General features: G+C 46.4%; 1 protein-coding gene across 7 annotated transcripts in view; it reads left to right on the top strand.

Annotated features, from left to right (window-relative positions):
- The window catches only part of BMAL1 (basic helix-loop-helix ARNT like 1), a 108,242-nt gene that overhangs the window by 76,192 nt on the left and 19,459 nt on the right, over positions 1-12,591 (top strand). For 6 of the 7 annotated variants that reach the window (XM_020873052.2, XM_020873054.2, XM_020873057.2 and 3 more), the window contains 6 exons: positions 2,542-2,580; positions 3,096-3,137; positions 4,431-4,588; positions 6,345-6,424; positions 11,188-11,280; positions 12,381-12,498. In XM_020873052.2, the coding sequence (XP_020728711.1) occupies positions 2,542-2,580; positions 3,096-3,137; positions 4,431-4,588; positions 6,345-6,424; positions 11,188-11,280; positions 12,381-12,498 (530 nt within the window). Of the gene's footprint in view, positions 1-599; positions 701-2,119; positions 2,123-2,541; positions 2,581-3,095; positions 3,138-4,430; positions 4,589-6,344; positions 6,425-11,187; positions 11,281-12,380; positions 12,499-12,591 lie in introns of those variants that run through there. The other variant, XM_070473398.1, reaches the window with a different exon arrangement.

Here is a 12,591-nt window from a genome sequence, read left to right on the forward strand (position 1 = left end):
AGATCTGACTTGACTTTTCCCTTTATCTTCCCTTGGATTGCAAGCAGGAGGCAGCTGAGCCATTTACTCTCCTTTTGTGCTCCCCACTCAGGTCCCCAGATTTTCGAGGGAAAAAGAATAGCCTTAAGGCCAAGTTCCATCTCTTACCACTGTCTTCATTTTCCTTTGCTCCTTTGAGCAAGATGGCTGAGTCCACGGGTATAACCTCAGTGGTTCCTTAAGCTTTGCTTAAGACCCTCTCTAGAGGAGGACATCGATGGCTTACTTAGTGTTTGTAGAATGAGAAAGTAGAGGTCATCTCTGGAAACAATATAGGAGCAGTGACATTGTCCTTAAAATGTTATTTGAATTAGTGTTCCTCTTACATTAAATAGCACCTTTTTTTTTTTTTTAAGACTTGGTGGCTTTTCTTTGGAGTAAGTAAATTTTCACACTTGCAGTCAACTCTTCTGTATCTATACAGATATCTAGGGAATATGTCAGCATAGAACATCCAAAAGGCACGTTTTGTTTTGTAGAGGCAACTGCGAGGAATCTTGCCCAAATGTCCATTTGAGAGTTTTCTTCTGTTTAATGAGAGAAAATCTCCAAGGAGGTGTGCCCCCTTACAGCAGATGTCCTTTCTGCTGAAGTTCACAGGTCAGATTTGGGGAGCATGGTGGCTGGAGGTCAGATGCCCACTAGGAGTTGCTATGAGTAAGTGAGCCCAGATGATTAAGAGAGTGGCCGCCCAGGGGATGGAGAGTGGATGTGAGGACCAAGAGGGTGTTCTTCCATGGCACTAACTCCACAACAGGGAAACCAGATGTTTTCTGTGGAGTTTTTGTCTGATGGAGCCCTTGACATGTTCTGAGACCTCTGCTGTCTAGATATTTGGTTTCCAACCTTGTCACCACTCCGGACTTCCAGGTTTCCTGCATGGACCCCAGTCTGCAAGTCTTCTGTAATTCATGGACACCCTATGAATTAAGCATCTGTCATCCCTTTCTTAGCAGCTTGATGTACCAAACTCCTACCTTAGGGCAGAGCTTCTCTTCACCTGAGATGATCACCTGCCTCAGTGAGCAGACACGAGTCTAGATAGAAGGGAGAGGGACTTTTCATTTTCCCCTGTGGCCTGTAGAATTTCTTCTAAACTTCAGAACCAGGTAGAGAAAGTCTCTGCCTGTTAGGAGATGGAGGGCTCTTCACCTGAGATGATCACCTGCCTCAGTGAGCAGACACGAGTCTAGATAGAAGGGAGAGGGACTTTTCATTTTCCCCTGTGGCCTGTAGAATTTCTTCTAAACTTCAGAACCAGGTAGAGAAAGTCTCTGCCTGTTAGGAGATGGAGGGCTCCTGGTTGGGAACCACTGTTCTGAGTGCCCGCAGTGTACCTCAGTGCTCCTGAGAAAGTTGCTTTTGCTCTTGAGATGATGATGTTTGTAGGGCCATGATTGGAGAAGGGAGAGAGGCCCAGAGGGTAGTTGGTGTCCTCCTGAGTCATTTAGGGATTAGAGGAAGGTGTGAGCTCACCTGGGGGATTTAGAACTCCTTTCTTAGAGGATTTCAGTCTGTTTTCTACTGAACCCACAACGTGCTGTGAAAACTGGATTCAGGAGTCCATGAGGGGAGGGCGGATCCTTCTGTGACCCCAGGACTCTCTGTGGTCCCCAACCCATGCCTCCATCTGTCCCAGTTCCTCGGGGCTCAGGGTTTCCCCCGAGCTGAGAATCAGAGCACTGGATAGCAGTGGTCCCTCTGGGAGCTGGCTTGTGTTTCTACTCAGTGTCCTTCACGGGCACTTTGATGCTCCCTCCTCACCTTACGCACCACCAGATAGATATTCAGTATATATGCCCACATGGAGAGGGTGGTGGCACCCCACTCCAGTACTCTTGCCTGGAAAATCCCATGGAAGGAGGAGCCTGGTAGGCTGCAGTCCATGGGGTCACGAAGAGTCGGACACGACTGAGCGACCTCACTTTCACTTTTCACTTTCATGCGTTGGAGAAAGCAATGGCAACCCACTCCAGTGTTCTTGCCTGGAGAATCCCAGGGACGGCAGAGCCTGGTGGGCTGCCATCTATGAGGTCGCACAGAGTTGGACACGACTGAAGCGACTTAGCAGCAGCAGAAGCATGTATACCCACGTGTGTTTGATGCTTGATATATTTTACAAATTAATAAACTCCATTTATCCAGAAAGATGGGGGTTGGGTGCGGTGGGGGGGATGAGATTGTATGGTTACTTGGATACTCTGGTTAACTAAGAGTTTCCATGAATGCCATGTATTCCCACTTTTCTCAAGCAATCAATACAGTAAAATGCATGAGCACACAAACTTCATTGAAGTGGTATATATAACTTTTGATAAATTGGAAAATGAGTCTGGTTTTATAGTAGGTTTGAGTTGGTTTTACTTTTATACATTAGGAGTCAATATTATGGCTCTTTGAGCTTTCTAATTGCTTGGTTTCTGGATAAATTTTGGCCTTCTGTATTATGGTAAGAAGCAATTTTGTATGTCTTAACAGTTATATTCTCTTTTGTTTTCTCAGAGAAAGCATGGACACAGACAAAGATGACCCTCACGGAAGGTACCATGAATTAAGTCATTTAAACTTCAGCATCCTTAGAGCCATTTTCCTTGCATAATTAAATGTGCAGTTTCTACCCATCTCCTTGATTAGGGATAAGCAAGGAGGCTGTGAGCCTGTGGGTTCAGAACTGTCTCCCCCCATGCCCCACCCTGTAGCCCAAACCGTAGAGAATCTGCCTGTGATGCGGGAGACCAGGGTTTGATCCCTGGGTCAGAAAGATCCTCTGGAGAAGGGAATGGCAATCCACTCAAGTATTCTTGCCTGGAGAATTTCATGGACAGAGAAACATGGCGGGCTCTAGTTAGTGGGGTTGCAAAGAGTCAGACATGACTGAGCAACTAACATACACACACACACACACACATACATACATGCCCCGCCCTATGTAGCTAACAAGCAAAGCCCTTGTGTGTCATGTAAAGAGGACCGGGATCAGGCAGGGAAGAAAATGGATGTGTAACTCCACTGTTAATCTCCAGGGGATTATGTGTTTCTTTTTATTTCTTTTCCAGGTTAGAATACACAGAGCACCAAGGAAGAATCAAAAATGCAAGGTGAGCTTGGACCTTCTTTCTGTCTATAAGCCATCCTGGTTTGGTTGCTTAGTGTGCAGTCAAGGAGGCTCTGAATATCTGTTCCCTGTCTGTCGAACAGTCTTTGATACTGTCATGTCCTTGGGGAATGAGGAGGGGGACAGGGCCCTGGCTTGAGGTGGCTCTGTCCCTCACTGCCTCCAGGCTGAGCTGCCTTCGCTCTTTGCTGTCTAAGCATGTTTAATCTGACGGGAGCTCTGGAGGGAGCCAAAGATAAATCAAGGCTAAAGGTTTTCCCTGTCTTCAGCAGGTTCTCCTTCCTGCCTTGGGGCCCTCTGGGGAGACCTGGCTCGAGGAGTCAGTTCCCCGGCTTTGCCTGGCCTCTGAAAGGGCCCTTACTGCTCTGCAAGGTGTGGCTGAAGGCCAGACCTGGGGAGTCCCTGCTCCCTCAAGTAGATTCTCTGACTCCCTCCTTCCTGCCTCCATTCACACTTGCTGACTCCCCTCCATGTGGGTCCTCCGCTCTCCTGCCATTAACCCCAGGACCATCTGATGCTGTGTCCTGACACAGAACTAGGGCTGTAGAATTCAAAGGACCTGAAACTACTGGCTTTTCCCTCATGGACCAGCTTTGGCGAGAGATCACACGGTTCTGTTGCTGTGGCTGTGGCACTGTTGACATACCTCTTTGGGAGACAGTCACAAATAGCAGGTGCAAACCAGTCAGGAAAAGAGTGTGTGCCATGAGAAGTGTCACGCTGCTCAGCGGGCAGCAGCTCTTAGGGACAGATGTAGCATCTGCTGCGTCTTGGTGGGGTCACGGCTGGTCCAAGGACAGCAGCATTAGTTACCTGGTGTCTCAGTCTGTCTCCCACAGACCACATGGCAGACTCCCCTCAGACCTCAGAGACAGCTCAGTCTGGGGCCTCACTGATGTCTGTTCCTGGGTGCTTTGCCCTTCAAGTCCTCCACCCCCCTTCTTTCTTTCTCCCACATCTTAAAATCCAACTTTATTGGGGCTGAGAAGAATAGAAATGAGGAGAAATTAAAAGCTCAGTTGACTGTGAAAAGACAATTTTTGTAGTATTTCTCAATTCTAAGGATAAGGTAAGCATTAAAAAAGAAAAACACTAATACCGACTTGGCAGTGAGCCGCACTTTTTTTGGTGACTTTAGTAGAAAAGCCCAGTTTGAAACATTCTTCAGATTCTAAATTTGCCTTGTCAGATGAATATTGAAAACAGTTATTTTCATCATTGTTTCCTTGATGCTCTGTTACATTTTACAGAAATCATTTTTCATATTGTTGTTCAGGGAAGCTCACAGTCAGATTGAAAAGAGGCGTCGGGATAAAATGAACAGTTTTATTGATGAACTGGCTTCTTTGGTACCAACGTGCAACGCAATGTCTAGGAAATTAGATAAACTTACTGTGCTGAGGATGGCTGTTCAGCACATGAAAACATTACGAGGTGAGATCCCAGCTTTATTGTCTTTTATGCCCTTGCTCACAAATGTTACCACCCTTACTTAGAATGTCCCTGAGTCCCTAAGGCCAATGTTTATTACTTGCAAATGTGTAGCCTTGAGGAGTATACCAGTCATTTTCAGCAGCAGACATTATGCCAAATGAAATCGGCATTACCAAGCTTCTGTGGGTATCAAGATGCAGGGTTGCTGTCCCGCATCCCCAGAGGGTAGAGGCTGTGTGCCATGCATGTGTGTGTGCACATACCCAGGCTACATACATATCAGAGAGGCACACGTCCCATCTTGCATATATGTGGTGCCTGGACCTTGCCAATACAATGATAAACATCAGAAATGTAGCTGCCCTTCATGACACAGGAAAGTCTGTTTCAGTTTTTAAGAGGAAAAATTCATCCTGGTTTCTTTTGAAGAGTGAGTCACTGGTTGACAGCACTTGCTACATTTTATTGTTGAGTGAACACTGATGATATTTTCATCTTCCTGGAATTTTCCCAAACCAGATCAACTCTTTATAAGGGAGGCAGTGTTTTCCTTCTTTTCTGAGTGTGGGGAGGGTGAGAAAACAGAGGCAGAAATGTGGAAGTGACTTATCCAAACCACAGGAGAAATCTGAACTGTGGCAGGCATTTTAGGGAAGGCCGTCCCTGGAATTTTCCACAGCTAGACTTGGACTATTTGAGGAAATCGGAAAGTAGGCGCTCACTCAGATCTCTGACCTGCGTGGTAAAAGAATTACGTCTTTTATATTTCTACAAAGCCACCAGAAATAAGAAGTAGCTGGTTTTGTCTTTTGACCTTGATTCAAAAATATAAATGTTGTATACTGGGCTTGGAGAATGGTGTTTTAAAATTCATGTTAGGGAAGATAGAGATTAAATCATTACAACTAATTTCTGTTACATTGGAAAGAAAAGAGTTGCAGAACTCAAGTGGTCCTAAAAAGCAGGGGTGTGGATCAGTGATATGCACCTTTTTAGTTGATTTGAAAGTCACTGAAAGGTTCTATTTCCCTCCTTCCTGGTGATCTTTGGAATTGTCATGAGCTGTTTTACTTCACTGTGCTACTAACCATTCTGCAGATTCCAAGTCATTTACTGCTGGCATTCTTCTCTAAGTTATTCTTCCGAAAGATGCCAGATTGACAGCCTTTTAAACATAAGTCTTATGCCCTTTCAGTCCTGGGAGCTCAAGTTGCATTTACTGAAGTAATGCATTTCTCTGGGTTGCCAACCTCATTTAACTCAACCCTGATGAAGAGGAACTCACAGCAAACGCCTTCCACAGCGTATTTACTCAGGGCCTGGCAGACTGGATGACTTCCCAAGAACATTTAGAGTGGTGATTTGAGCACCCGCTAGACAACCCATTTAATATAGATGTTGGAGGGAGGGAGTGTCCCAAGAGTCTCGACCAGTTTGCTTCCAGAGCTTCCTTCTGTATTTGAAGCAGTTTCTAAACTTCTGTTAGCTCCTGAATTTTCACTGTGGTGACAAAAGCAAGCTTGTTAAGTCTCCTGTGGTGAACGGTGTTCACTTTTCAATGACATTCTCTTTGGCGTTAGAGGCTTCTGTTCAAAGCCAGAGCTCGCCTTATCTCCACGATGGAGAAAGAAAATAAAATGTAGCTCCTAGGGGCTAGGGACGAGGCTGCACCTGGAAGACTTGAGACAGTCGAGCGGAACAAGACATCATCTGAAAATAAAGTGTTCCAACTCTTTCTCTTTTTCTCCCCTGGAAGGTGCCACCAATCCATACACAGAAGCAAACTACAAGCCGACTTTTCTGTCAGATGATGAATTGAAACACCTTATTCTCAGGGTATGTTGCAATTATGGGATTGTTTTTACACAACATTTATTTTCACAAATCTCAGTGCCAGTGTGGGAATTTGATGTCTCAACACTGAACTTGTTTAGGCTCACTTCCTCTGGCAGGGTCTCCCCCCTTGTTCTTACTGTTTGAACAGGCCTCACATCTCTTCCCTGGGACCCTCCTCTTCTACCCTCACTCAAACAAAAATGGAAGGCCTAGGCTACTGGGACTTTAAATCAGAAGAGCAGGATTTTGTTAAAAATAGGAGGTAATCAAGAATCCCCATCCTGCATATGAAGGTTTTAGAAAGGGACTGAAACTGGTAACCATTGAGAATTTCTCTCATCCTCACTTGACCACTAACACAGAAACGGCCACCTAAACCTTTCTACTAAAATTCCATCAAAACAACAAAGCTTCCAAAGATGTTGCAGATCTGGGGAGGAAGAAGAGTGGAGGAGGCAGGTGCTTCCACCTGCCTGACCGTAGTGCTCGCTTCACCGGCTGGTCTCTGCAGGAACCTGGCTTCTGTGAGAATCAGGTCTGCTCTAGGCCGAGCAAGATTTCGCTTGGAAACTGAAGAGAGAGACACTAAATTCAGAGACATGTCCTCTTGGAAACAGTAGAAAGAAAACCAAAGAAACCTAACTTAAGGGAAGAATACCTATGCCATCTCCCCCCAGCCAGGGCTGCCCTCGCGTCTTGGAGCAAGTTTGCAAGGCCCCAGCATAGAGGGTGGTCCCTCTGATTTTCTGCATCCTCACTACCCATTTTCAGCTCACCCTGGCTTCAGGCCCCCTGTTAGCCTGGCCTGCCTGCTCATTCCAGTAGTGTCTGTCCGTCCCCTTGTGACATGCTGTATTAAATGCAAGGAACAGGACATTATGAGTCAACAGGGCTTTGTTTCTCAAGCATAGGCAGTCCTGGTTAGGCAGTGAGGGGCTGCTCTGGAGGCTCAGGGAGGTCAGCAGGCACCAGGCCCTTTCTGTCTTCTCGCACCACCCTGCTGAGCCAGATTTTCACCTTGGAGGGAGATGGCTGTGCCAGGTTTCAGTAGCTCACCAGCCAGAAAGAGGGCAGGGGAGACTCCAGGCCAGCCATGCTTTGTATCAGGAAAGGGCATGCCTTCCTGGAAGCACAGGAGTAGACATCAGCTTATCTTGAAAATGTCATCTGGTCCCCCAGAGGTGCAAAGCAGGTTGCCGCACGGGTATCTAGATCTTCCAGCCTCCAGAGGAGAAGCAGGCAGGAGAAGAAGGGTCAGGAACAGCAGATGGCACACGTTCTTTCCAGAGCCACATCCGTCTGCTGGATTTCCCTCCAGTGGTGGCTGATTTAAAGTTCTGACCAGTGTGGAGCTGCAGCTGTGGTCTGGTTGGCCTGGGGTCGAGTGGGGCTGGTGCCTCCTTGCAGGAGAAGCCATCTCATTAGTGCCACATCTGGGACAGCTGTCACAGCACCCTCCCCGGCTCTCTTGTACATGAGTTATTGTTAGGCAAGGGTTTTTACATCTTGTGTAGGTGCAGTTGGTCTTTTTGAACTTCTCTGTCAATCTGTTGGATAGTCCCACATTCCAGCTTGTCACTAGCGATCCTTCAAAGCTTTGTGTGACTTGTAGATTGGATAGGCATAGCCTCTGTCTTCCATTTTCATTTGTTCACTAATTCAGCAAACATTTTAGTACTTAATGGGTTTTGCACGGCACTGTCCTACAGACGTCCAGTCACTGATAGACACTTCAGGGTGGCGGCGAGGCTTCTCAGCAAGTTAATGATGGTCATTTGGTTACCTCTCAGGGCAGACCCAGAGGACTCAACTCTGCCCTCACCTTTCCATCCTTTTCATAAAAATGTCCTTGTTCTCAGGGAGGACATGCTAGAATTACGATATGAACGATATCTGCAGCATCTCCAGAGAAACCATCAGGGCTGGCTTCACAGGCATGCAACCCTTGCAGCTCTGTAGGACCCGGTACTTGGTTTAATGCTCTGCTCTTGCCATCTTGAAGACTGTATTTTGAAAACAAGGGTCCCTGCATTTTCATTCTGTCCTGGACCCTACTAATTATGTAACTGGTCCTGATCACCATACTGGTGATTTGGTGTTTTTTAAAGAAATACGTATATGTATGTACACATATAAAATAAGTTCCTTTCATAGTGACAAGTGTTTAGTAATTGTTGCTACTTTTCTAAATGATTCTCTGTTAGATGTTCATACTTAGCAGGGTCTGGAATAAGGGTTTTAATGCTGTTCGAGTGAAAGACTTCATCTTGGGCTTGCCTTTTCTGCTCCTCTCTCTCACACGTCAGTGGTGATCTGTCTTCTCTCATGGAACTTTTCTCATCTCTCTGCCCCATCTCAGTGGCTGGGAACCACTGTCTAATTCCTTGCCACTTCTGGATGCTGAGTCCCTGGGAATTTGCTTCAGCAGACAGCAGGGTCCACTCAGATGATGTCTGAACAGTTTGGCAGCAGGAACTGGACTTTCAGTCTCCCTTACCAGTGCACATCTGACTAATTGCTTTCCTTACCAAGTGCTTTCAAAAATATCTTGAATGCCGGCATGTCAAGGAGCAGTGAACCTGATCGGTTTATAACGTCTGGAACCTGTACGTGCTGAGTTTTGAAAGTGAGGCGGCCCCTCGGGCTCCGTGTCACTCATTAACTCAACACCGTTTTCCCTGAGGGCGAGCCTGCCTTGGTCTTCCCGTCCCCGTGGGGCTCGTGTTCACACCTCTCTGCTCTCTGGCTGGCCCCTCAGCCTGGCTCCTTCACCTGCTGGTGTTCATCTGCCCGAGCGAAGCGGAGTCGGAATGTTTTGTGCCTCCCCTACACTGACCTCTGGAACCTTCTCTCCCTCCCCTGAATGTGTTGAAATCCACTCCCCTTGTCATCAGCTTGGGCCTGAGTCTGCTCAGCATCTCTTCCAGGATGTCACAGGAACCGTCTTCCCAAGCACCTTTTGAGCCACATCACTTCATTAATGAAAAGCCTCAAAATACTCTCTTCTCTAGTTAAGATAAAAGGTTGTCTGCAAGGCAAATGAGGAAGTTATTAATACCCTCTTTTTCTTGACAGAATGAGGCTTCTAGCAGATGGTGCTTGGGAAGTGGCTTCCCCCTCACTGTCATCCTTTGCCCCCAGGCCAGCGCAGAGGCCTAACTTAGGAAAGGATCAGCCCCAGCTTCCTTCTGGCAGGTGGCCTGCCAGGCCCTCTCACAGCAGTAGTGCGTCTGTCCCCCTCTCACTCAGGTCTGTTATCCCAGCACAAGTGAGCATACCACTCTGTTACCTTCTGGTGCATGAATTCATTTCCTTAGTTCTTTGAGTTTAACTGCATCCCAAAGGCCCTTTTGTGGAAAAGGGAGTAGGTTCTTTATTAGTGTGTGTAAGTGCGCTCAGTCGCATCTGACTCTTGCAACCCCATGGACTGTAGCCCGCCGGGCTCCTCTGTCCATGGGATTTCCCAGGCATGAATACTGGAGTGGGTTGTCATTTCCTTCTCCAGGGGATCTTCCCAACCCAGGAATCGAACCCATGTCTCTTTGAGTCTCCTGCATTAGCAGGCTGATCTGAGCCATTGGGAAAGCCCCAGGTTCTTTAGTAGTCTATTCCAAAAACAGACTGAGGACCAGCGAATAACGAAGATAATGATGCATGTGATTCAGTCTGTGGTAGCTGAGTATACTCAATGAACATGAGTTTGAGCAAACTCCGGGAGATAGTGGAGGACAGGGAAGCCTGGCACGCTGCTGTTATGGGGTTGCAGAGAGTCGGACGTGACCGGGTGACTGAACAAAGACAACCTGAGCATAGAGCCAGTGCGTGGCAGGGCAGGGAGCACCCTCTGGCGCCCAGCAGGCCCTAGCAGGGGTTCTTAGGGGTTGCCCGTCTAGGGAGTCCTGGGTAGCATTCAGTCACATTTGCACAAAACATCCTAAGCTCTCATGTTCCACATCTTCAGTATTTATCTGCCTTAGTCTGTCTGACAAATACTGTCCTGTCTCCACACCTGTCTTTGTCGACACTTTGGATTTTGCCTGTATTTAAAGTGAAGAAGAGATGAAAGAATATCAGGGGAAATTTTTGCTTGGCTTTTCTTGTTGCACTTAGGATACAAACAGCTCATCTCTGCATCAAGGAATAAAACTTGAGAGTAGTTGTTCTCAACCCTGTGAACATTAGAACCGCTTTGGGGTGGGGGTAAGTGGGGGAGGTAAAAATCATACCAGTGATCCACCCGACTCCAGACCATCAGCATAAAAAAACAAAAGCAGACCACACTTCAGATGCTGAACCCACTGTTCTAGAGAGCTCCCTGGAAATGGAGGTGTTCAAGTCTTGGACAGATGGTGGCTTCAATATTTAAGAGGGAATTTTGACCCTAAAGTTTCCTTCCAGTCTCAGATTCTATGATATTAAATTGTTGTTATACTTAGAGCAATGAAATGGATTCCTTTGGACCTTCATGCAGTCAAAGGAAAATTCTTAAACTGAGTTCTCCTTCCAAACAAAACTCTCTGTAATTGGACTTGCCCCGGTAATCATTAGTGATACATGTGTATATGTCTGCCTTGGAGAGAATCTTATCATTCTCAGAAGGTATTTGTTCTAAGCATCCTGTTCTCAGGACACCTATGAAACTGTCAGTGACTGCAGTCCCGTGCTTTGGACACTTAGAAAATAAATCCTTATTTGCTATCAGAGTGATTATAAATCATGTTTCCTAAAGTGTGATAAATTGATTATCCATTTCTCCTGATTAGGCAGCAGATGGATTTTTGTTTGTCGTAGGATGTGACCGAGGGAAGATCCTCTTTGTGTCAGAGTCTGTCTTCAAGATCCTCAACTACAGCCAGGTACTGCCCCTGTTCCCATTGGTGGTGGGCAGCCTTACAGCGGCCTAAAAGGTTACCCCACTTCTCAGAATAATTAATAGACAAGTGACGTGTGAAATGCTTCTGTTGTTCCCCAACCCCATCCTTCTTCCAGAAAATTCTTAACATAGAAATGAATATAAACTTAGAAAACTTCCTTTAATATGCTTTCATTGGGAAGTTTGACCTTATCAGCCTTGTAACTTTCTCACTGCTGCAAATGTAGGGGCAGCGGGGCAAGGGGCTATTTGACAGGGAAGACAGGCAGACAGGACAGGGCCAGGGAATAAGAAAAGTGGGGATCCACCCATACTGTGTCTACAATGATGTATCACTTATTAGCTCTACTGAACCTCAGCACCCTCTGTAAAATGATTGTATCAATCCATACATTCTATGACTGTTTGTAAAATCATATAACTGTTTATATAAAAGCTTCTAGAACAGAGTTTATCACCTGTTTTGTCCCTAGAGTTTTTACTCATTTTTTTCATTCATTCACTCATGCTCATACTGGTATTTGCATGGAAATTTGGTAAAGCAGAAGAATTGCAGTATCAAAATAACATTTATATAAATTAATGTAAATTTCATGTTTCCAAAGTGTTTTGCTGTTTTCAGTCTTAGAGCAAAGCTGTGGAGGAAGTTATTTATATCTCTGCTAACAATTAGGCTAGTGAGGCATATAGTATGACACAACTTGTTTAAGAACAGAGGTCTAATGGAGCTGGAGTCAGAGCCCACGCCCTACATTCCTCCTGCTGAGGTCTCAGAAGGGAATCTGTGGGCATCAGAAGTAAATGATAAAGGGATACATGCTGTGAGAGACTTTTGCCGTAGAGGAGCGTGAGCTGTTTATGTGGGTGAGCCCTTGTCCCTTCTCGTCTTCTCAGCACCACACTCTCAGTGCCTCATTCATGGTGTCCTTATCTAGGCAAAGTGCCTGGATGTGTGTCCATGTTAACATGTGAAATCCTCAAGATTCTCATGCTTAAACGTGCAGAGTAAAGGCAAAGCCCTTGTTAGTTAATTTATATTCCGCGTGCCGTTGACTTGTCCTTCTTGGTGATGCGTTCCCACAGAATGATCTGATTGGTCAGAGTTTATTTGACTACCTGCATCCTAAAGATATCGCCAAAGTCAAGGAGCAGCTCTCCTCTTCCGACACCGCACCCCGGGAGCGGCTCATAGACGCAAAAAGTGAGTCTGGGGGCCGCCGAGCGCCAGGCCGCACGGCATGTGCTCTGCAGGCCTCAGCGGCTGGGTTCCTCCCGCTCTGCCCTCCACTGGGTC

Source organism: Odocoileus virginianus, chromosome 10 (assembly GCF_023699985.2).
Source record: "Odocoileus virginianus isolate 20LAN1187 ecotype Illinois chromosome 10, Ovbor_1.2, whole genome shotgun sequence".
NCBI classification, from domain to species: domain Eukaryota; kingdom Metazoa; phylum Chordata; class Mammalia; order Artiodactyla; family Cervidae; genus Odocoileus; species Odocoileus virginianus.